This window comes from Theobroma cacao, chromosome 6, assembly GCF_000208745.1.
Source record: "Theobroma cacao cultivar B97-61/B2 chromosome 6, Criollo_cocoa_genome_V2, whole genome shotgun sequence".
Classification (NCBI taxonomy): domain Eukaryota; kingdom Viridiplantae; phylum Streptophyta; class Magnoliopsida; order Malvales; family Malvaceae; genus Theobroma; species Theobroma cacao.
Window position 1 is genome coordinate 24,079,956 of NC_030855.1, and position 17,435 is coordinate 24,097,390.

The 17,435-nt window shown below is 36.6% G+C and overlaps 2 protein-coding genes and 1 long non-coding RNA gene across 3 annotated transcripts; all 3 read right to left on the reverse strand.

Moving 5' to 3' along the window:
* On the reverse strand, positions 731-4,066 carry LOC108662591. Its single transcript, XR_001928504.1, has 3 exons — positions 3,981-4,066; positions 2,101-2,195; positions 731-951 (listed from the first exon to the last, which is right to left on the reverse strand). It is a non-coding gene; the product is annotated as an uncharacterized LOC108662591 (long non-coding RNA).
* On the reverse strand, positions 4,460-9,286 carry LOC108662580 (uncharacterized protein At4g04980-like). Its single transcript, XM_018123204.1, has 9 exons — positions 8,904-9,286; positions 8,072-8,257; positions 7,874-7,969; positions 7,661-7,787; positions 5,904-7,377; positions 5,599-5,764; positions 5,319-5,483; positions 5,052-5,204; positions 4,460-4,952 (listed from the first exon to the last, which is right to left on the reverse strand). Exons 1-9 carry the CDS (start codon positions 8,967-8,969, stop codon positions 4,749-4,751), a joined length of 2,637 nt encoding a protein of 878 aa, XP_017978693.1. The 5' UTR covers positions 8,970-9,286; the 3' UTR covers positions 4,460-4,748.
* On the reverse strand, positions 10,281-15,917 carry LOC18596900. Its single transcript, XM_018123198.1, has 9 exons — positions 15,603-15,917; positions 15,269-15,445; positions 14,747-14,877; positions 14,555-14,595; positions 14,396-14,448; positions 14,127-14,279; positions 13,269-13,522; positions 11,068-12,815; positions 10,281-10,980 (listed from the first exon to the last, which is right to left on the reverse strand). Exons 1-9 carry the CDS (start codon positions 15,659-15,661, stop codon positions 10,762-10,764), a joined length of 2,835 nt encoding a protein of 944 aa, XP_017978687.1. The 5' UTR covers positions 15,662-15,917; the 3' UTR covers positions 10,281-10,761.

Here is a 17,435-nt window from a genome sequence, read left to right on the forward strand (position 1 = left end):
ATTTTTTATTGTGAGATATTAGATAATTCTTATTGATCCTATTCCAATTCTTGATAAAGTGTATAGCCTGGTCTTGAGGGAAGAAGCACAAACTAGTATGCTTTTTCAAACACAACCAACACTTGAGACAGTTGTAATGTTTACTACAGCAGAAGGAAAGAAGAAAGTAAGAAAGGACATAATTTGCAATCATAGTGGAAAGAAGGGACATGTAAAAGAAAAATGTTATAGGCTGATTGGATTCTTAGAGGATTTCAAATTTACTAAAGGGAAGAACAACTTTAGAAAAGGGAAAACAACTGTGAACAATGTTTCTACATTGGTTAACTCATCAGTTGAAGAGAATCAACTTGACAATGAAGAAAAATCTGGAAGGAATACATCCATGTCTTAGATGTTTATCATCAAGCAGCAAGTTAGTGGACTTATGGAGCTCTTGAGTGAGAATGGTTTAACAAATTCTGATGGTAAGAACAATTCATCAAACACCTTGCAGACTAATCCTTCTCTGATTAATTCAGCCTTTGCAGGTATAATTTCAAGCCATTCATGCTTTAATACAGTTAATAACATGCCTTTCAATTTTAGAAATGTTGATGCTCACATGATAAAATCAAATTCATGGATTATGGACTCAAGAGCATCAGATCATATTACTTATTCCCTAGATAACTTTATTTCAGCTAGACCTGTCAATGATAGCTTTGTTCAACTTCCTAATAGCAAAAAAGCTATTGTCACACATGTAGGAGTTGTCAAATTGACATCACTGTTAACTCTACATAATGTCCTTTGTGTTCCAAGTTTTAGATTTAGTTTGATCTCAATAGGACAGCTCACTAAAACAAAAAATACCTGTGTTTTCTTCACTGACAAGTATTGTATTATTCAGGACACTCCTTCATGGATAGTGACTGGTTAGGGCCTCTTCAAGGTTGTATGCCATGGAACCTAAGAAAGATGAACAAGAGTTGTTAGATTATTGCTTTAATAAACTTGTCAAGTTACCTTTCACTTCGTCAGTCAATGCTTGTAATACAAGACATAAAGTTTTTGATATATGGTACTTCGAACTTGGTCATGCTCCCTATGAAAGAATAAATGTAATACATCAACAATGTGCAGATGTTAAATGTTCAAGTGAATTACTTTGTGAAATTTGTTCTTTGGCTAAGCAAAAAAAGCTACCCTTTCCAATACATTTTCAAAACATAAAAATTCCCTTTGAATTGATGCATGTTGACATTTGGGGACCTTATGAAAATCCAACCTTGTCTGGTCAACGTTATTTTGTAACTATTGTTCATGACTATACAAGATTTTCCTAGATCTTCTCAATGAAAACTAAGTCAAAAACTTCTATAATTATTCCTTCTTTTAATGCTTTTGTTCAAAAACAATTTAATCTTGCTATTAAATGTCTGAGAATAGATAATACCAAAGAATTAAGACTACTTAATTTCTTTGCAATTACTGGTATAGTTCATCAGTTGTCATGTGTTGAAGCTCATCAACAAAATGGAATTGTTGAGAGAAAGTATCAACACATTTTGGTAGTTGTAAGAGGCCTAATGCATCAGTCAAATGCACCTATACATTTTTTGGGAGATGTTGTCCTAACAGCAGTGCACATCATTAATAGGGTACCAAGTAAGATTCTCCACAATAAGTCACCATATGAACTTTTACATCACAGAAAGCCATCATATGATCATTTGAGAGTATTTGGATATTTATGTTTTATGTCCAAACTAACACAAAATAGAAAGAAACTAGATAAAATGGTTGTTAAATGCATTTTCCTAGGTTATCCAAACAATATGAAGGGTTATAAGGTTTATGATCTCAATGCTAACAAAGTCTTGATATCAAGAAATGTGATTTTTCATGAGCAAGCATTTCCATTTCACATTAAAAAACATGATCAGCAATCATCAACATTTCATCAAACATTTACTGTGCATGACATATATCTTGATCATTTCGATCATAACATTGCAGTTGACCTACCCTAAAACCATAACCAAGTTGAATTGGACCAACTTGAACCTATGTCACCTGAATTAAATCATACCAATCCAAATACCAATGATATCTCACCTAATTCACCACCAATTAGCAGTCTAGCTACTGCAGATAGTACCAGTCAACTTGAGGATATACTTGAACCAGTCAATAATGAAAACATTTCTTACCTGCAAGAAAAAATTCAAGAATCAGACATACACCAAAGTACTTAGAAGCCTATTATACAGACTTACCATCATCAACCAACAATGTCACTTCACATCCAATTACCAAATACTTGTCAGCACAAAAACTTTCTCCTTCACATAAATCATTTACCACCTCACTATCATATGTACAAGAACCTACTTCCTATCATCAGGCTGTGAATCATTCTCATTGGAGAAAGGCCATGGCTATTGAATTGCAAGCTTTAGAGGATAATGATACATGGATTGTTGTACCTCTACCTTCAAACTGTCATACAATTGGCTGCAGGTGGGTATACAAGGTTAAATTGAATGCAAATGGTGATGTAGAAAGATTCAAAGCACGTCTAGTTACTAAAGGATATAATCAGGTAGTAAGGTTTGACTATCAAGAAACATTCAGCCCTGTAGCAAAACAATCAATAGTGAAAGTCTTCTTTGCACTTGCAGCAGCATGTAATTGGCATTTATCTCAATTGGATATAAATAATGCCTTTCTAAATGGAGACCTAAAAAAAGAAGTATATATGGATTTACCTGAGGGGTGTTTTGTCAAGGGGGAGTATACAGCAAATACTAGACTAGTTTGCAAACTACACAAATTTTTGTATGGTCTAAAACAGGCATCAAGGTAGTGGAATGCCAAATTTTTTGCTGTCATTTTAAAGTATGGTTTTCAACAGTCAGCTTCAAATCATTCACTGTTCACTATGAAGATGAGTGATGGAAGTTTCATAGCATTACTTGTTTATATAGATGACATCCTACTTGGGAGTACATTAGTTCAGGAGTCAAAACAAAGTCAAGGAATTTCTTAATTCCCTTTTCAAACTTAAAGATTTAGGGACAGTTAAGTATTCCTTGGGATTAGAAATTGCTAAATCTCCTGAAGGTATATCTATATGTCAAAGGAAGTACACTCTTGATCTTGTGGAAGAAAATGGACTTCTTGGGGCTAAACCAATGAGTACACTAATAGATTATAATCACAAACTCTCCAGAATAAAAAATGAAGGTGTATTACCAAACCCTACAAGTTACAGGCAACTAATTGGAAAGTTGATATACTTAACTTTTAGTAAACCAGATATTTGTTATGCTATGCAGGTCCTATCTCAATTCATGGACAAACCAGGAAAGGAACATCTAATTACAGCTCATAGGGTCTTGAAATATTTGAAAATGTCACTAGGGCAGGGAATATTGATGAAGCTAAAATCTACTCTGAAAGCATCAAGATATGATGACAGCGATTGGGTAGGGTGTCTTGACACTAGAAGGTCAGTTACTGGGTTCTATATCTTCACTGGAGACTCACTGGTGAGTTAGAAATCAAAGAAGCAGTCAGTAGTTGCAAGAAGTTCAGCTAAGGTAGAGTATAGATCAATGGCCTCAGCATGTTGTGAGATGATTTGGATTAATAGTCTTTTGGAAGATTTTGGAATCAAACAGGGTGAAGCAATGAATCCTCATTCAAATAGTTAATCGGCTATACACATCAACAAGAATCCAGTGTTTCACGAAAGGACTAAACATATAGAAATGGACTGCCATTTCATCAGGGAAAAGGTCCTTACTGGTTTGATAAAACTAGGGCACACTTCAACCAATTTACAAATTGCAAATATTCTCACAAAAGCCTTGCAGCCAAATCAATTTTACAAGCTCTTAAGCAAGATGAACATTCACAATGTTCACTGTTCCTCTTAAGGGGGAGTATTGAGTTTACACTTGAAGAGTTGAAGAGTTGAATAAGTGGCTTACCTGGACAAGAGCAATCGGGTTCAAGGAGACAATCACAGGGAGAAGACCCAACGCATCGTTTCAATAATAATGGGATAAGAAGAAACAAGAGAGAGCCTACACGTACCGTTTCAATAAAAGAAGAAGAAATCAGATAAAAGAGATAAAAGCTACACCGTTTTATTTCAAAAATTAGTTAGTATAATGATTTGTTAGTTATGCTTTAATAGCTTGTTTTTCCTTTCAGCTTGGTGTTGAACCTTTGTATATAAACCTTTTTTCGCTATCTGGTAATGAGAATATCCCTATTCTCTCATCATCCTGCGCCGTTTTCTCATCTTTTCTGACAGGATGTGGTCCAATTTGGGAGATGATAAAATATTGATAGAAAAGAAGGACTACTTTCAGCGACCTGGATTGTCTTTGACTCTTCATTTATTTTGTAAGATGAAATTTGCAATTCCTCTTCATCTCCTTTCTTCTGTGTCTTCTCTGAAATATGATAGTATGTAACCTGTAATCATCTTTTCTCAGAAACAACGAGAAAAAGTGGAAAATATCTCATAAAACATAGTATTTTACAATCTCAAGCGGGGGAGTTTACTGGTTTCTTTAAAGCCTGTTTCAAACTCCCAAAGCAGTTCTAGTTTCCTAGTTCATCAAAATCACAAACTCGAACAAAAGTAGCCTTAATTTACAAAGCCCTTGGGAAAATGATGCTTCGATTCCTCAAGTTTTCTCTTACCATATTATTAATGTAATACTACTTTACATGTATAGGTATAATGATTATTGGTGTTGGGGATCAGTCTCGATTTCGCGAGCCAGTTCTCGGGTCAGCTTGTCTGCACGATCATCATGTCCTCCGGCAAACGTATAAACCCGGAAAGCTAATTGGAAAGCCCTCCATAGCATTTTAGCGCACCCTTTCTTTTGTGCTTCAGCTTTGGTTTTGCACCCTTCGTTCTCTGCTAACTTTACTTCTCTTCTTTCCTGAATTGAGTCCAAAATAGGAAAAATCCATTTTGATTAATGAGCCAGGCAAACATAATACGTAGTTAATTTTATGACATATATTCTGAATCTAGATACCTTCAGTGCCAATTCCATGCAGTTGGAGGAAACATCAACCATTGCTTCTTTGATTCGTAGAAAAATTTGGAAGTCAAAATCGATATTGTGGCTCTTAAATTTCTTGGACTCTTCATCTGTAGTTCGCTCCAGGGCATCTATTTCATCTTTCATCTGTAAGTAATTGTTAACTTATGCATTTTGGTTAGTTGTGAAGAATGCCTTCGAAGGTAATGATCAGAATGGTATTAGTATATATCTTATGTTTATTCAAGAGCAAAATCATACCTTGTTGAAGTAACGTTCAACCTTGTCAAGAAGCTGTCCCAAAGGAGGTTCAATCTTCCAGTTTTGTAGTTCAGTAATCATTGATTCTAGCTTCGAGTAAAGTGCTGATGCTGTCCTTAATGCTTCTAACTTTTTTGTGGGGAAGCCTTCAAACCTTGCTAGAACCTGCAGTCGAAAACATTTGGAGGTCAGACAAAACGATTCCGGAAGTCATAGAATCATCACTAAATAAGGCAATAAAATGTAGATAATTAAGCTAAATAGACAAGCTCAAATTCACCTGAGTTTCATCTGTTAAGTTCTCGAGAATGGATTCCACATGTTTGTGGAACTCGAGCAGCTTAGTCATGTCCTTTGTATTGAATGTGATGATGGCAGTTCTGAGCGTTGTGATTGATTGTGCATATTTCTGAATATCTTCTTCAATTTGTTGGAAGTAAGCTGATCTGAGAACCCAAAAAAAAAAAAAAGAAAAAGAATATGATGAGCCACTTATTTCACAAAATAACCATCATTTTTAAAACAAAATTCACTAATATAAGGTTCAGGGGCCTATTATTTATTAGAGAGCTGTGAGCAACACACCTCTTTGTCATCTCTGCTAATGCATCGGCCATCCCTTGTTTTCCAGAGGCGCTTCTTCCAACCCCACCTTTTTTTCCGTCAGGTGATTTACCTTGCACAGAATATCCTTCCACTTTGCCCTTCAGAACCCGATACAGATTACCTATGTGACTTGATCTCTTCAATTTAGTATTTGCTTTCTTGGGGCGCAAGGATTTTGCTGCACCAAGTGGAGGAGGTGGTGGAACAGCTCCATTTGCCATTGACATGGGTGGTGGTGGTGGTGGTGGTGGCAATGGTACTGATCCTTTTGAAAGCATCATAGGTGGTGGGGGTGGTGGTATTACTGATGCAGCTCCTGATAACTTAGGAAGAGGTGGTGGTGGTGGTGGAAGTTGTGCTCTTGTTGCTACTACCTTTGACTGCAATGGAACTGGAGGTGGTGGTGGAAGGGATGCTCCTGTCGCCACTACATTTGACTGCAATGGAGCTGGAGGTGGTGGCGGCGGCGGAATTGGTATTCCTGTTGCTCCTGTATTTGTCAGCTTTGAAGGTGGTGAGGGCAGCTGTGGTTCTGTTGCTACTGATGTTGGTTGTGCAGCTTTTGTACTTCCTTGCCTCATTGGAAGAGGGGTTGGGGGCAATGGTGGTCGCCCTGCTACTACATTTGGCTGAAAGAATGGTGGCGGTGGCGGCGGCGGTGGCGGAAGTTGTCTTATGTCTATTTCCATATCTGTTGACAACTCTGCTGGCTGTGATGGTGGGAGTGACGATAAAACTTCTGCTGATGGTGCTGGTGGTGGTGGATGTAGACGTCCTATGTCTGCCTCCATATCTGTTGACAACTTTTCTGGCTGTGATGGTAGGACTGGCGTTAAAACTTCTAGTGGCGTTGGTGGTAATTTTTCTTCAGCTTCTTGCATGTCTCTCCACAACTCGGGAGATTGCTTCTCCGATGGTGATGATGGTGGTGTTTGTGCTACATTTGGTGAGAACTTTGGTGGTTCTGTATTGTTTCCATGATCAGTAATTGTGTCACCCGGTACATTGTTTGACATGGAATGTAAATCCTCTGATGTCTCATTTTGAGAAGTGGAATCTCTTGTTTCATCATCTTCCTTTTGTTCCTCAATCGTAATCTTCTTTTGACTCAACGAGCTGGGAACTTGGACTCCAACATTCGGAAGCATGTGCAATGTGAGTCGCTTCACATCAATGGGGTTCAATTTTCCCACTGCTTGAACCCTGAGGGACAACAGAAGAGATGAAGAATAAGGAGATTTTGGAGTACCATTAATCAACTCAGGAAGGACTGAAGTTGGTGTCACTGGAGAAGGGCAGCTGGAGCAGTTGTCTGAATAAGAATCTTTCAAGACCTTTCCGAATGTGTTAGCCTCTGGACTAAAATCTTTCTTTTCTTCATCTTCATCCATCATGTCAAACTTCTCCCTTGCTATCTTAATCAAGCCATTGAGTGTAGCCACAGCAATTTCAACTGCCAAGGGAAAAAGGGGGGAAAAAATTGGAAAAACTGTTATCAACTTCAATCAAGAATCAGTGAGTTCAAAAGGTAACTGGACTCCTTTTGGATACCACAGCACAGGGAAATGATAAACACAAACGAAGATGTACCCAAATATGCTTGAAAGTGCTTCCTTTCTTCAAAACCCTTAAATAGAATTTTCTTTGCTTTTGATGAGATTCAAACAAAGACATAAGGCACAATAAATAGGGAATGCCAACAGGTAACAACATCCTTGACAAAATTTCCTACATACCAAGTTTTTCATTGTTTTTGCTTTTGTCATTGTCGTATATATCATATCTATATTTGTCAATCCACTCATCGTTCATTTTTGAAGCATCTCCAAGGTCTTGCAATGCCTTGCAAAAGTAGGTCAGAACCTGTTTAGGCATTTCATGTAGATTGTTAGGAGAGGATTACCATCCAAATAGCTATTTCAGCTAATTTTATGAAAAAGTGGCAAAACCTGATCAAAAGGTAATGCCTTCAACTCTGACCAACGGAAGTGGGGTATGCTTTCAGGGTAGAACTTATGGAGATCTTTCATTGTCCCTAGCATCAGCTGCAGAAAGACATATAGAAAGATACAACTATTGAAACCAAACTCAAGAGAAGGTATTTGTGCTACTGCAAGAGAGTTTGCTGAAGAAGAAGGCAACACTACCTCATCTGTGGAAACAGAGGTAGTACAAGGTGGTAGGTCAATGATGTCTCTAAAGGTTATAATTTTTTTCCTGAGCTCCATCATCAAAATGAAGTTGCATGCTGGTTGAGATGAACTATCCTTCGTCAAGCCTTTCATTTCCTTTTGATTCTTGGATACCTTAGATTTCTGGGAGGTTTTCAGTGCCTGCAGAAGTTCAAATTTTCTTTCAGGATGCATTTTTTGTGAAGTATCTTATACCATTAGGATTTTAATTGCTTCAGCATGCCTCACACATATGCATAGTCGGAATATAGCCCATAAAATGATTGAAAGGGAAGGAAAAAATGAAAAAGAAAAAGAAAAATGCTCATTTGGTTGATTCTTCTAGTCAGGAAGCTTACATGGAATTGCATTTCTTTCTGCAATTTGCAGGTTCTTATTTAGGCCTTCCGAAATGGTATGCAGATCTTAATATGCTACAACAACTAGTGCAATCATTCAATGAAAGATTATGTAGCAATGAGAAAGTTGTAGAAATTTAAGCTATAGAAAAACCATAAGAACTCAAGGGAAATGGAAAAGCCAACTTTGTCAAAACTGGAAGTTTGAATGTTATCAGAAATGGCCTTGTAACAAGTAAATATGTTCTTCACCATGCCAAAATGCTAGATTGGACTGAATCTAAGAATTTTAACAAGGTTGCCTTACACCAGAACAACTCTGGGTCTGAATGGTCTTGTTGACTTGTGCATTTAGATAATAGTTTTGCAGATTAAACAGTACTATCCTTTTCCCTTTCAAACTAGACAAAGAACAATTAAATGCAATAGAGCAATTTAAAAAATATTACCTTGACAATTTTTAATGGTTTGCGACCAAAAAACATTGGTGCCAAACCACAGCAAGTTGCTGGCATGATCACTAAAACGCCCACGAAAATTTTATGAAGGCTTCAACAGAACAATGATGGTGATGATGATGTTGACATTCGATGACCATTTAAAAAATATATATTTACAAGAGAAAAACAAGAGAAGAATTCCAAGATTTTGTGCAAATAAACAAAAGGGAAAGATTCAAAAACCCAGTTGGGGTGTGCATGAAAAAGAAATCATTTCGTGCAGCGCATGAGGCAGGCTAGCTGGCTGTGTGGCCTGAAACAAAGCAATCCTTAAATGACAAAGACAAACAATTATTTCAACATTGTTTGGAACTTTTCTCTAAAAAGAGAAGAGTCAAGGATAGAAAAAGGGCGAGGAAGGCTTATTTATGGAGGGCACCCCTTCCATCTTGTTCAAAGGGTATCTCTGTCTCGTTCCCTTTGTTTGTTTTTGTTGTTATTCGTGGTTTACTGTCTGTGCTTTTAGAGTTAGTTTTCAAAGTCTTAACAAATCCTTGGTTTAAATTTGGACGGTCGCCAGCTTAACTGCAAAAGCTCTTTCACTTTTGTAAGAGATGTTCCTCTTGTTTTCCCAATTTTTTTATATTTAATTCACCTTTATTCTTTAAGTTGCATTGCATTGATGGGTATTTTTATATGTATTTGATGAACTATGGTAAGTTAAATATGGTAAACTATGGAGCAGTGGGCAAACCTTGTAGTAGTCCAAGAAATCACGGCATGACAACCCATGGTTTGTTTTCTCTTTATTTCATTTTTCTAACTTGAGAAAATGTTTTCCTAAATGTAAAACAAAATCAGGAGACAGTTGCCCTATTGAAGCTGTACCCTAATTATGCATTCAGTATCTTGATTTAGCCTGTCTCTTTCTTAAGGGGCATACTGTTTTGGAGATTTTTGGCATCCAAGTTTGATCCCTTTTAGATAGAATTATAATTAGTCCCTCAAAATTTGGTTTGTTTAATTTAATCATGGTAATGTATAACAGTGGTCAGAATGATAGCCAATGATCATGGCTGATAGTGAAAATTTATTCTGTCCAGCATTAGCATTTGATCAGGTGGATTGATTTAGTTGACGATTCCTATGTAGCAATATATTCTTTAAGGTAGCAGTTACAAAAGGACAACCAATCCTGACAATTTCGGCTTGGCTTCCTTGAATCTTTCCACAAATTTACTATTTTTATGTTTTGATCGTTAGGAAAGACAGCAGTATGCTGTTTAACCCTATTTACCAGACCCTTTCCTTCAACCTCCTGAGTTAGTTCAGTCGAAATGGCATACCAAAATTAGCTTTAAATAATGGCAAGAAGGGTAGTTGAAATACGAGGTAATCACTGGTGATCATGCATTATATATCTCAATAAGAAGTCTTGAAGTATACAATGGGAAGAAACCACCTTATTTCCATGACAATAATGAGACATTCTGAAACAGTAGAAGACAAATTGAGGGGAGAAGAGGAGATATATGAAGAACTAATGACTCTACATGTTTATGAACTTATTTAGTATTTATAAATTCTTAAAACAAACACTGGTAGAATGAATTGCAGGTGTAACTCAGAAATATTGACAATGTATACAGTAAAAGCTGATATGAAGTGGAAAACTGTGCAATGAGGGATGTTCATGAGTAGCCGCAAAAGGTAAAACATGTGTTAGGGGTGCTTGTTTCCTTGTTTGAGAGATTTCAGGATTGAATCCCATCCTCATCAAATGTGACAGGCTTCCCAAATAAGTGCTAGATATCGTCAAAGAGGATCACAACCATCCAGAAGATCAAGCATCCTTGAGGCTACTTTCTTAAGATGCCCTGAGTTTAACAGAACTCACCCTGTTTGTTGCTTGAGCTGTGGAAAGATTTTTGTTCTTATCACTCTTTATTGAACTTTTTGCTGCTTTACTTTCTAATAGGGCTTTCTTGGATGCAGGTGAGGCATAACCACAGGCTGCAGTTCTCTCAGCAATTCTTTTCTGCCGTTCAATCAATAATTCTTCCATCTTCTTCCGCATTTCTTCTTCCTGTTGACAGGCATCCTACATTAGAAGCTAGAAAGGAATAAAAGGTTATATAAAACCATATTGGTTGGAAGAAATATTCACCATTACCTTGTCCAACTTGCTTTTCTGAATTGTGGACCTACTAACAAGAGATGGTTTCTTGCTCTTAGACATAATTTCAGCTTTGCTCTTCCCTAGGGATCCATTCAAAACTTTAGACCTTGCTTCTTTCACTGGCCTTTTTGTTCCGAGGACACCATTAGGCTTGACAATGGTGTTCTCATGATTGGAAGGAACCTTCTCATCTGAATGTTCGCTAGCTGCAGTTCTATTAGGTTCTGAGAATGATAAGTCAATTTGATAATCCATTGTCCAGGAGTCTCTGGAGGAGTCATATCCAGGATTCCTTTCAAGCACCATGCAAAGATCATTTGAGTCATGGGAGTCAAGTACCTTCCGCTCATCTTGTGAAGCATCTGTGTTGCCATCTGGGTTGCTAGGTGAACTTAAATTTGCAACCACACTTATATCTGTTTTCCATTGGGAATCATCTTGATCATCAACTGCTGGTCGAGCCGCTACCATGAAAGAATCATCAATAAGAATGTCTTTCCTACTTTTCTGAGAATACAAAGGATCACTCTCCACGGATAAAATGTGATCACCATTAAAAAGCATCTGATAGTTGGCTGAATCCTGGTTTTCTGGCTTTACAGAGTGATTGCCAACGAACCAATCTTCTTCCCTTCCAGACCTGATTACGGATGACTTATTTGCACAAGTAGATATGAGATTACCAAGCTTATTTCCTGATTCTTCCAATCTCTCTGGATGCAACAAATCCACTTCCACACAGTCCCTTCTCTTCATGACCGGACGATAATTCTCTCCATTATTAAAATCGTCCAACTTCATCCTAGTCTCATTTTTCCCATCCCTCTCAGTCATGACAAAAGAATCACCCAAAACTGTCCTCTGAATTGGAACTTTCTGTGATTCCAAGTTCACAGCAGGAGTGGTTGCAGAAATTTCTCCATCAAAGTTTCTAGCCACGAAATGTTCCTGAACATCCTCAGCTTGCTTCCATTCTACTTCATTCACACTCATACTTTCTTCATCCCTCATAAGAAGGTTTTGGAGAGCTGCCCAATTTTCATTTCTTTTTTCTTCCTCTGATGTATTTACATCAAGGTCATTAGAGTCTCCCTGATGAAATGCATCATTTGATTTATTTGCAATGTGGTGGCTCTTTTCTGCACCTCTTCTTTTGTTATAACTTGAGTTTACCTTGCTCGATTCCTTCAATGACTTAACTGCATCATCCACTGTCTGTTTAAAGGAATCTGTATCAATTAGGTCGTCCTCACCTGAATAAGAACCATCCGAAAATTGACCTTTCTCTCCGCTTCTCCTCTTAGGCGTGATGTAGTTAATGTTGCGGATGACAACTGTTCTGGATGACTTTTTATGGTTTTTTCTCCGATATGGAGGATCTGGTGATGACTGCTTTCTGTCTTCCTGTTGCACGTCTGAACTTGAATCACTTTCAGAGCCAGAGCCACTAGATTCAGTTCGTCTTTCTTCTCCTGAATATTCAAGTCCCTTTCCATTTGACAATTTCTTCTTTTGCCTGGAAGCTGACTTCTGATTTCTGCTAGGAGTCCACTGCATATTCATTGGATATGGCAGTGGTACAGGCTGCATAGGATGGAAGGGATATCCTTGATATGGAGGTAGTTGTTGAACAGGACCTTGTAAATTGTACATATGCTGAGGTATCTGATTTGTCCATTGCATTGGCACTTGATATTTTGTGGTAGTTGATGGCGTCTGATCTGATGCAGGCAAATTCTCATCTGCATGTACATCAAAGGAGCCAAACATTACCACTTGGAATATTAACAGATTTTGTATCTAGTGAAAATAAGAGAAGATATGCTTGCCATTATCCTATGTTCTAAGAAGCATGGTTCTTTCCCAAAAGTATATCCTATATTCCATTAATGTCCAATATGTTAAGAAAGAAGTTAGAATGTTTCCAACTTGTTGATGTTCTGTATGTCAAGCACGAAGTATGAATGTTTCCAAAGCGGGAATCAGGTATATGCTTTGTGTTTCTACAGACAAGTGCAGGTGAGTCAAAAACAAAAGCAGTCTGCCATCCACATGGTAACAGGAATGATAATGATAATGAGATGTATTATAGTGCAAAGTAGCCTAGGTATTAACTTAACAGAAGACAACTTTAAAAATGGTTGTTGTCAAGCTATAATGAAAAGGCAGGGAAAAGCTGTAAGCCTATCAAACACCTTTCTTGCAGTCCACAGCTGATGCTTCTGAAGATTCATTTGGAGCATGATCACCTGTAGATGCACCATTGATGGGGAAATTTGACATGATACTTGGATTAGGGATGCTAATTCCATTTGCAAGCACAATGCCAGATGTTCCTAATAATGGCAGTTCCGATGGTAAGCATGCCTCCACTGCAGCTAATTCCTCCATCCAACGACGATCTGTATGTTTTTCCTTGCATAATTCCTTGAAATTAATGCAGGCTTCCCTACAAATAGCCAATGCTCAATTATAAGATTCAAATTGGGCTGGATATCAGGAAAAGGAAAATTAAATTTGCTGGGCTCAGGTGGTAGTAGTTTATGACAGCCAAACCACTTCAGTGCACCCGAAGCTTGGTGATGTCCTTTTTAAAGACAATTTTGGGGTACAGAAGAGCAAGTCATCATCAAATTCATCACGAACTGAGGAATTAAGACCTAATTTTAATTCTTACAGTGGTGAAGTGTAATATAAAATCAGCCAAGAGGTCCAAGACATCAAGCATCTTAAGCAATAGGGCATCTAGCCTTGCCTTCTAGCCCAAAATAAAGTGAAAAAGGAAAAAGAAAGACTGTAATTAAAAGCATTGAAGGTCACAATTAGGTTTCCAGAAATTGAATACAAAATATGTTATGGTAAAAAATTAGTCAAGCAGTGAAAGATTCTGTTTTCTTATCTCTGGACAAAGAAAGATATGAAAGAAGAATATGAAATTGTACTGCTAAGAACATGATATTTCAACCACTTTCATGTTTAGCCAATTTTATTTTGTTTTTCCTTCCTTCAATTATCACATGATAATATTTATAGTTATGGTTCATAGTTCATACTTTAACCTGGATGCTCCAAATGCATCTGCAAAGGAAATGAGATGTTCCATATTCTCCATCGCAAATCCAGCAACCAGCCCACGAGCAAAAGTCATTGCTTGCTCTTTCCTGAGCAAGGCTTTCCGAGTTTCCAATAGCCATTGAAGTTGAATCCTAGCCATGAAAATGACTGAATGAATGAATGATGAGGGGGTATTTAATTCACTAGGAGACTAGAAGTGAGAATTAGTATAACCCAATTTAGGCAATTTAAGGATAAGATAAGTTACTTGGAATTCTCTTCGCGTGCAATGTCATCTTTTGTCTTGAGTTCACCATTTACCTGATAACAAACACAAAAGAATAATACGAAAAAAATATATGTAAATTTCTGAAAAATTAAAAAAAATCACATGTAATCTATGAATTTTTTTTAAAAAAGGGAATACCTTGGTAAAATCAGTTGAATTCCTTGTATTACCATTGGCATCTGACATAGACCCAAAAAACAAAACCAATTAGGAGATAAATTACAATTTTTGAATAGTAAATTAAGTTAGCAGTTTTGAACAAACGAAGCAATTACAGCCCAAATGGAAACTTTTGCTAACTAAAATTGAAGTCTTTGAGTTTGAGCAGACCTTCTTCCTGCCTCCCATCAACATTAGCGTTCAGTTCATTAGCTTGAACTGATCTCTCAATCTGCAAGATTTCTCTTTCTATACTGACGAACCTTTCAAGAACTGCTGGTGTGCTAACAAAGCACACAAATCTACAATACAAAGAAACTTTTTAATACTAACCTTACTAAGACTTAGTCTAGAAGCACTTTCAGATAAGGTTTCAGCCCCTAATGAACTAGCTTATCAGAACCCAACATCAGATTGCAGTGCTTGGTAAATTTTATCAGAATCCAAGAAATGCAAGGACTAAATGCCTGATTTCCCATTTGATTAGCCAAGTCAATGACAAAACTTGAGTTTTTGGAGATAAATTGGCATAAAAAATTGATTTTGTTCATATATGAAATCCAAGAATAAATATACAGATAAAAATCATAGCACATACAGAGAATTTAGGTCGATGAACTCTGCACCTCATTGATACTTAATCATTCAGTCATTCTCACTAAAGAAATGAATCGAGAGTCAGTTGCAACTTACCTCTCAAAGGTAGCTTTGGTGAACCAGGGGGCACCAGGGGTAGCTGGCTGCAGAGTAATCGAGTACCCACCTTTTGAAATCTGATCCCTAGCAAATTTGAGGTGAGAAATGAACGGGTCAAAAAGCCCAGAAGCAAGTTTCTCATTCTTTCCCTTGGAGAAGAGCACCAGATCAAATCTTGACAATCCCAACAAAAAAGAAAAAACCAGAACACATTAAACCAAAGTAAAAGAACAGAAACATTCTCTGCTTCTAAAAAGACCAAGACAAAAAAAAAAAAAAAACAAAGTTCACTCCTTCGTTGCAGAATTTGCATGAAAGTGTAGCTGCTCACCTTGTTCGAGTAGGAGTGAGTTGAAACAAAGCACGATCAAGGAGAACCGTTGAGTCCATTGTTTAGAGCAATCAAACAAAAAAGCATGATAACTGGGGAGTTTGACGTTGTAGAGTAAAAATATTCCTAAAGTAGAGTGGAAGCTATGGTGTTTATTAGGGAAAAAAAGTGTGGGCAAAGCGGCAAAGTGGCAATGTGAAAGAGTTAATGGACGTGTTGGTCACACTGTCAAGGATGTAGATTTTGTGTGCAAGAATGCACACCTGTACATAAATGTGAATGAAAGAGAAAGCAAAGACAGTGAGTGTGAGAGAGAGAGAGAGAGCGAAAGCCAGCTGATGATGATGAAGCTTTGCACATGCAGGGAGTGATTGGGAAATGAAGGCCCACAAATAATGCTAGCAATAATTTTTATCTTTTCTCAATGGTTTTTTTTTTGACAGTCAATGTTTTAATTAGTATAATAATTATATTAGCAACTAACATACATACTTATGAAATTAATCATAAGAAATTGCCCAAGATTTTATGAAAATTATTTATATATAATTAATGGAGAGTGGTTGTCAATTTGAACTTTGTGTAACAAACTTCTCATTAATTTCTTAAAATATTAAGTGCAAGAAATGTTGTTAGCTTTCTTTTTCTAATGGTATTAAACCATAATTGACTATTATTATTATTATAATAAAAAAAATTTCTAGAAAAAATTGAATTCAATAATTTACGTGCACGGAACAAATGCAGCAAATAAAACACTTACTTATCGAAGATTTTTTAAATAATTACATGTAACTTTATAAGATTATAAAAAATTTTATAAGATTATTTATGATACTTTATCCTAGATTAGATCTGAAGGTGGCTACTAAGATTTATAAAGTTCGAAATCAACTATTATTAGTAATTTGAATTTAAATTTTTAAAAATCACATGATTAAAATTTAAAAAGTTAAGTTAGCAATAATTTGAACACGAATTATTGTTTTATCATATTAATTAAAAGAAAAAGTTAAAGCTGATCATCAAATCAAATCGGTATAATTAAAGATCTTTCAAGGGGAGGAAAATAAGATAATAGAGATATAGAAAAGCACTCAAAGCTGAATTAATGTTTCCAAAAAGCAAAAGAGCATACTATCATGCAAATGGTCCCTCAATCTCAAATCAACTTTCAATTTTCCATTGCACGTGAAGGGAAGTTGAAAGAGAAATCCAAGGAAATGGCCCAATGGGTTGAAAATTTTTTCTTTGTAAAATTGGGTTTGGAAGATTTTGTAAAGGCAGGTTAGTGCCTCCTCCTCATCTTTTATAAGGCAATCAGAATATAGGCCACAAAATTTCCAAGAAAAAGTTTAGCACCGACTTCTTTTTTCTTCATCATCATCATTATCATCAAGATGCAGATGCTGTCCCTTTTTGGTCTTTTAATTACTATACAAGGTTTCTCCATCACTTGATTATATATGGTAAACTTAGTAGAAATTTCATTTGAAATTTATGCCAAGCTATTCAAAGTTTATTCCCTCTTGGATCTACCAATGGGGCAGCACTAGGATCTTGTTTCCTTTGTAGTTTGTATTTGTGTGCAGCCAACTATGAGACAGCTATGTATCAAACCTTAGCTGGATATAATGACCTTTTTCCTATTGAGATCTATGACCACTCCCCTCTATTATTCTCTTGTATTACTAATAATTTATGGGTACATGTGGGGTTAAGGAGTGGACAAGCATGCATAGACAAAGTTTCTAAAGAAGAAGCCAAAGATATCTTTAGGAATTTGATTTTCTTCTGCATTTGCAATGTACTGATTCAGATTCTTTAACATAA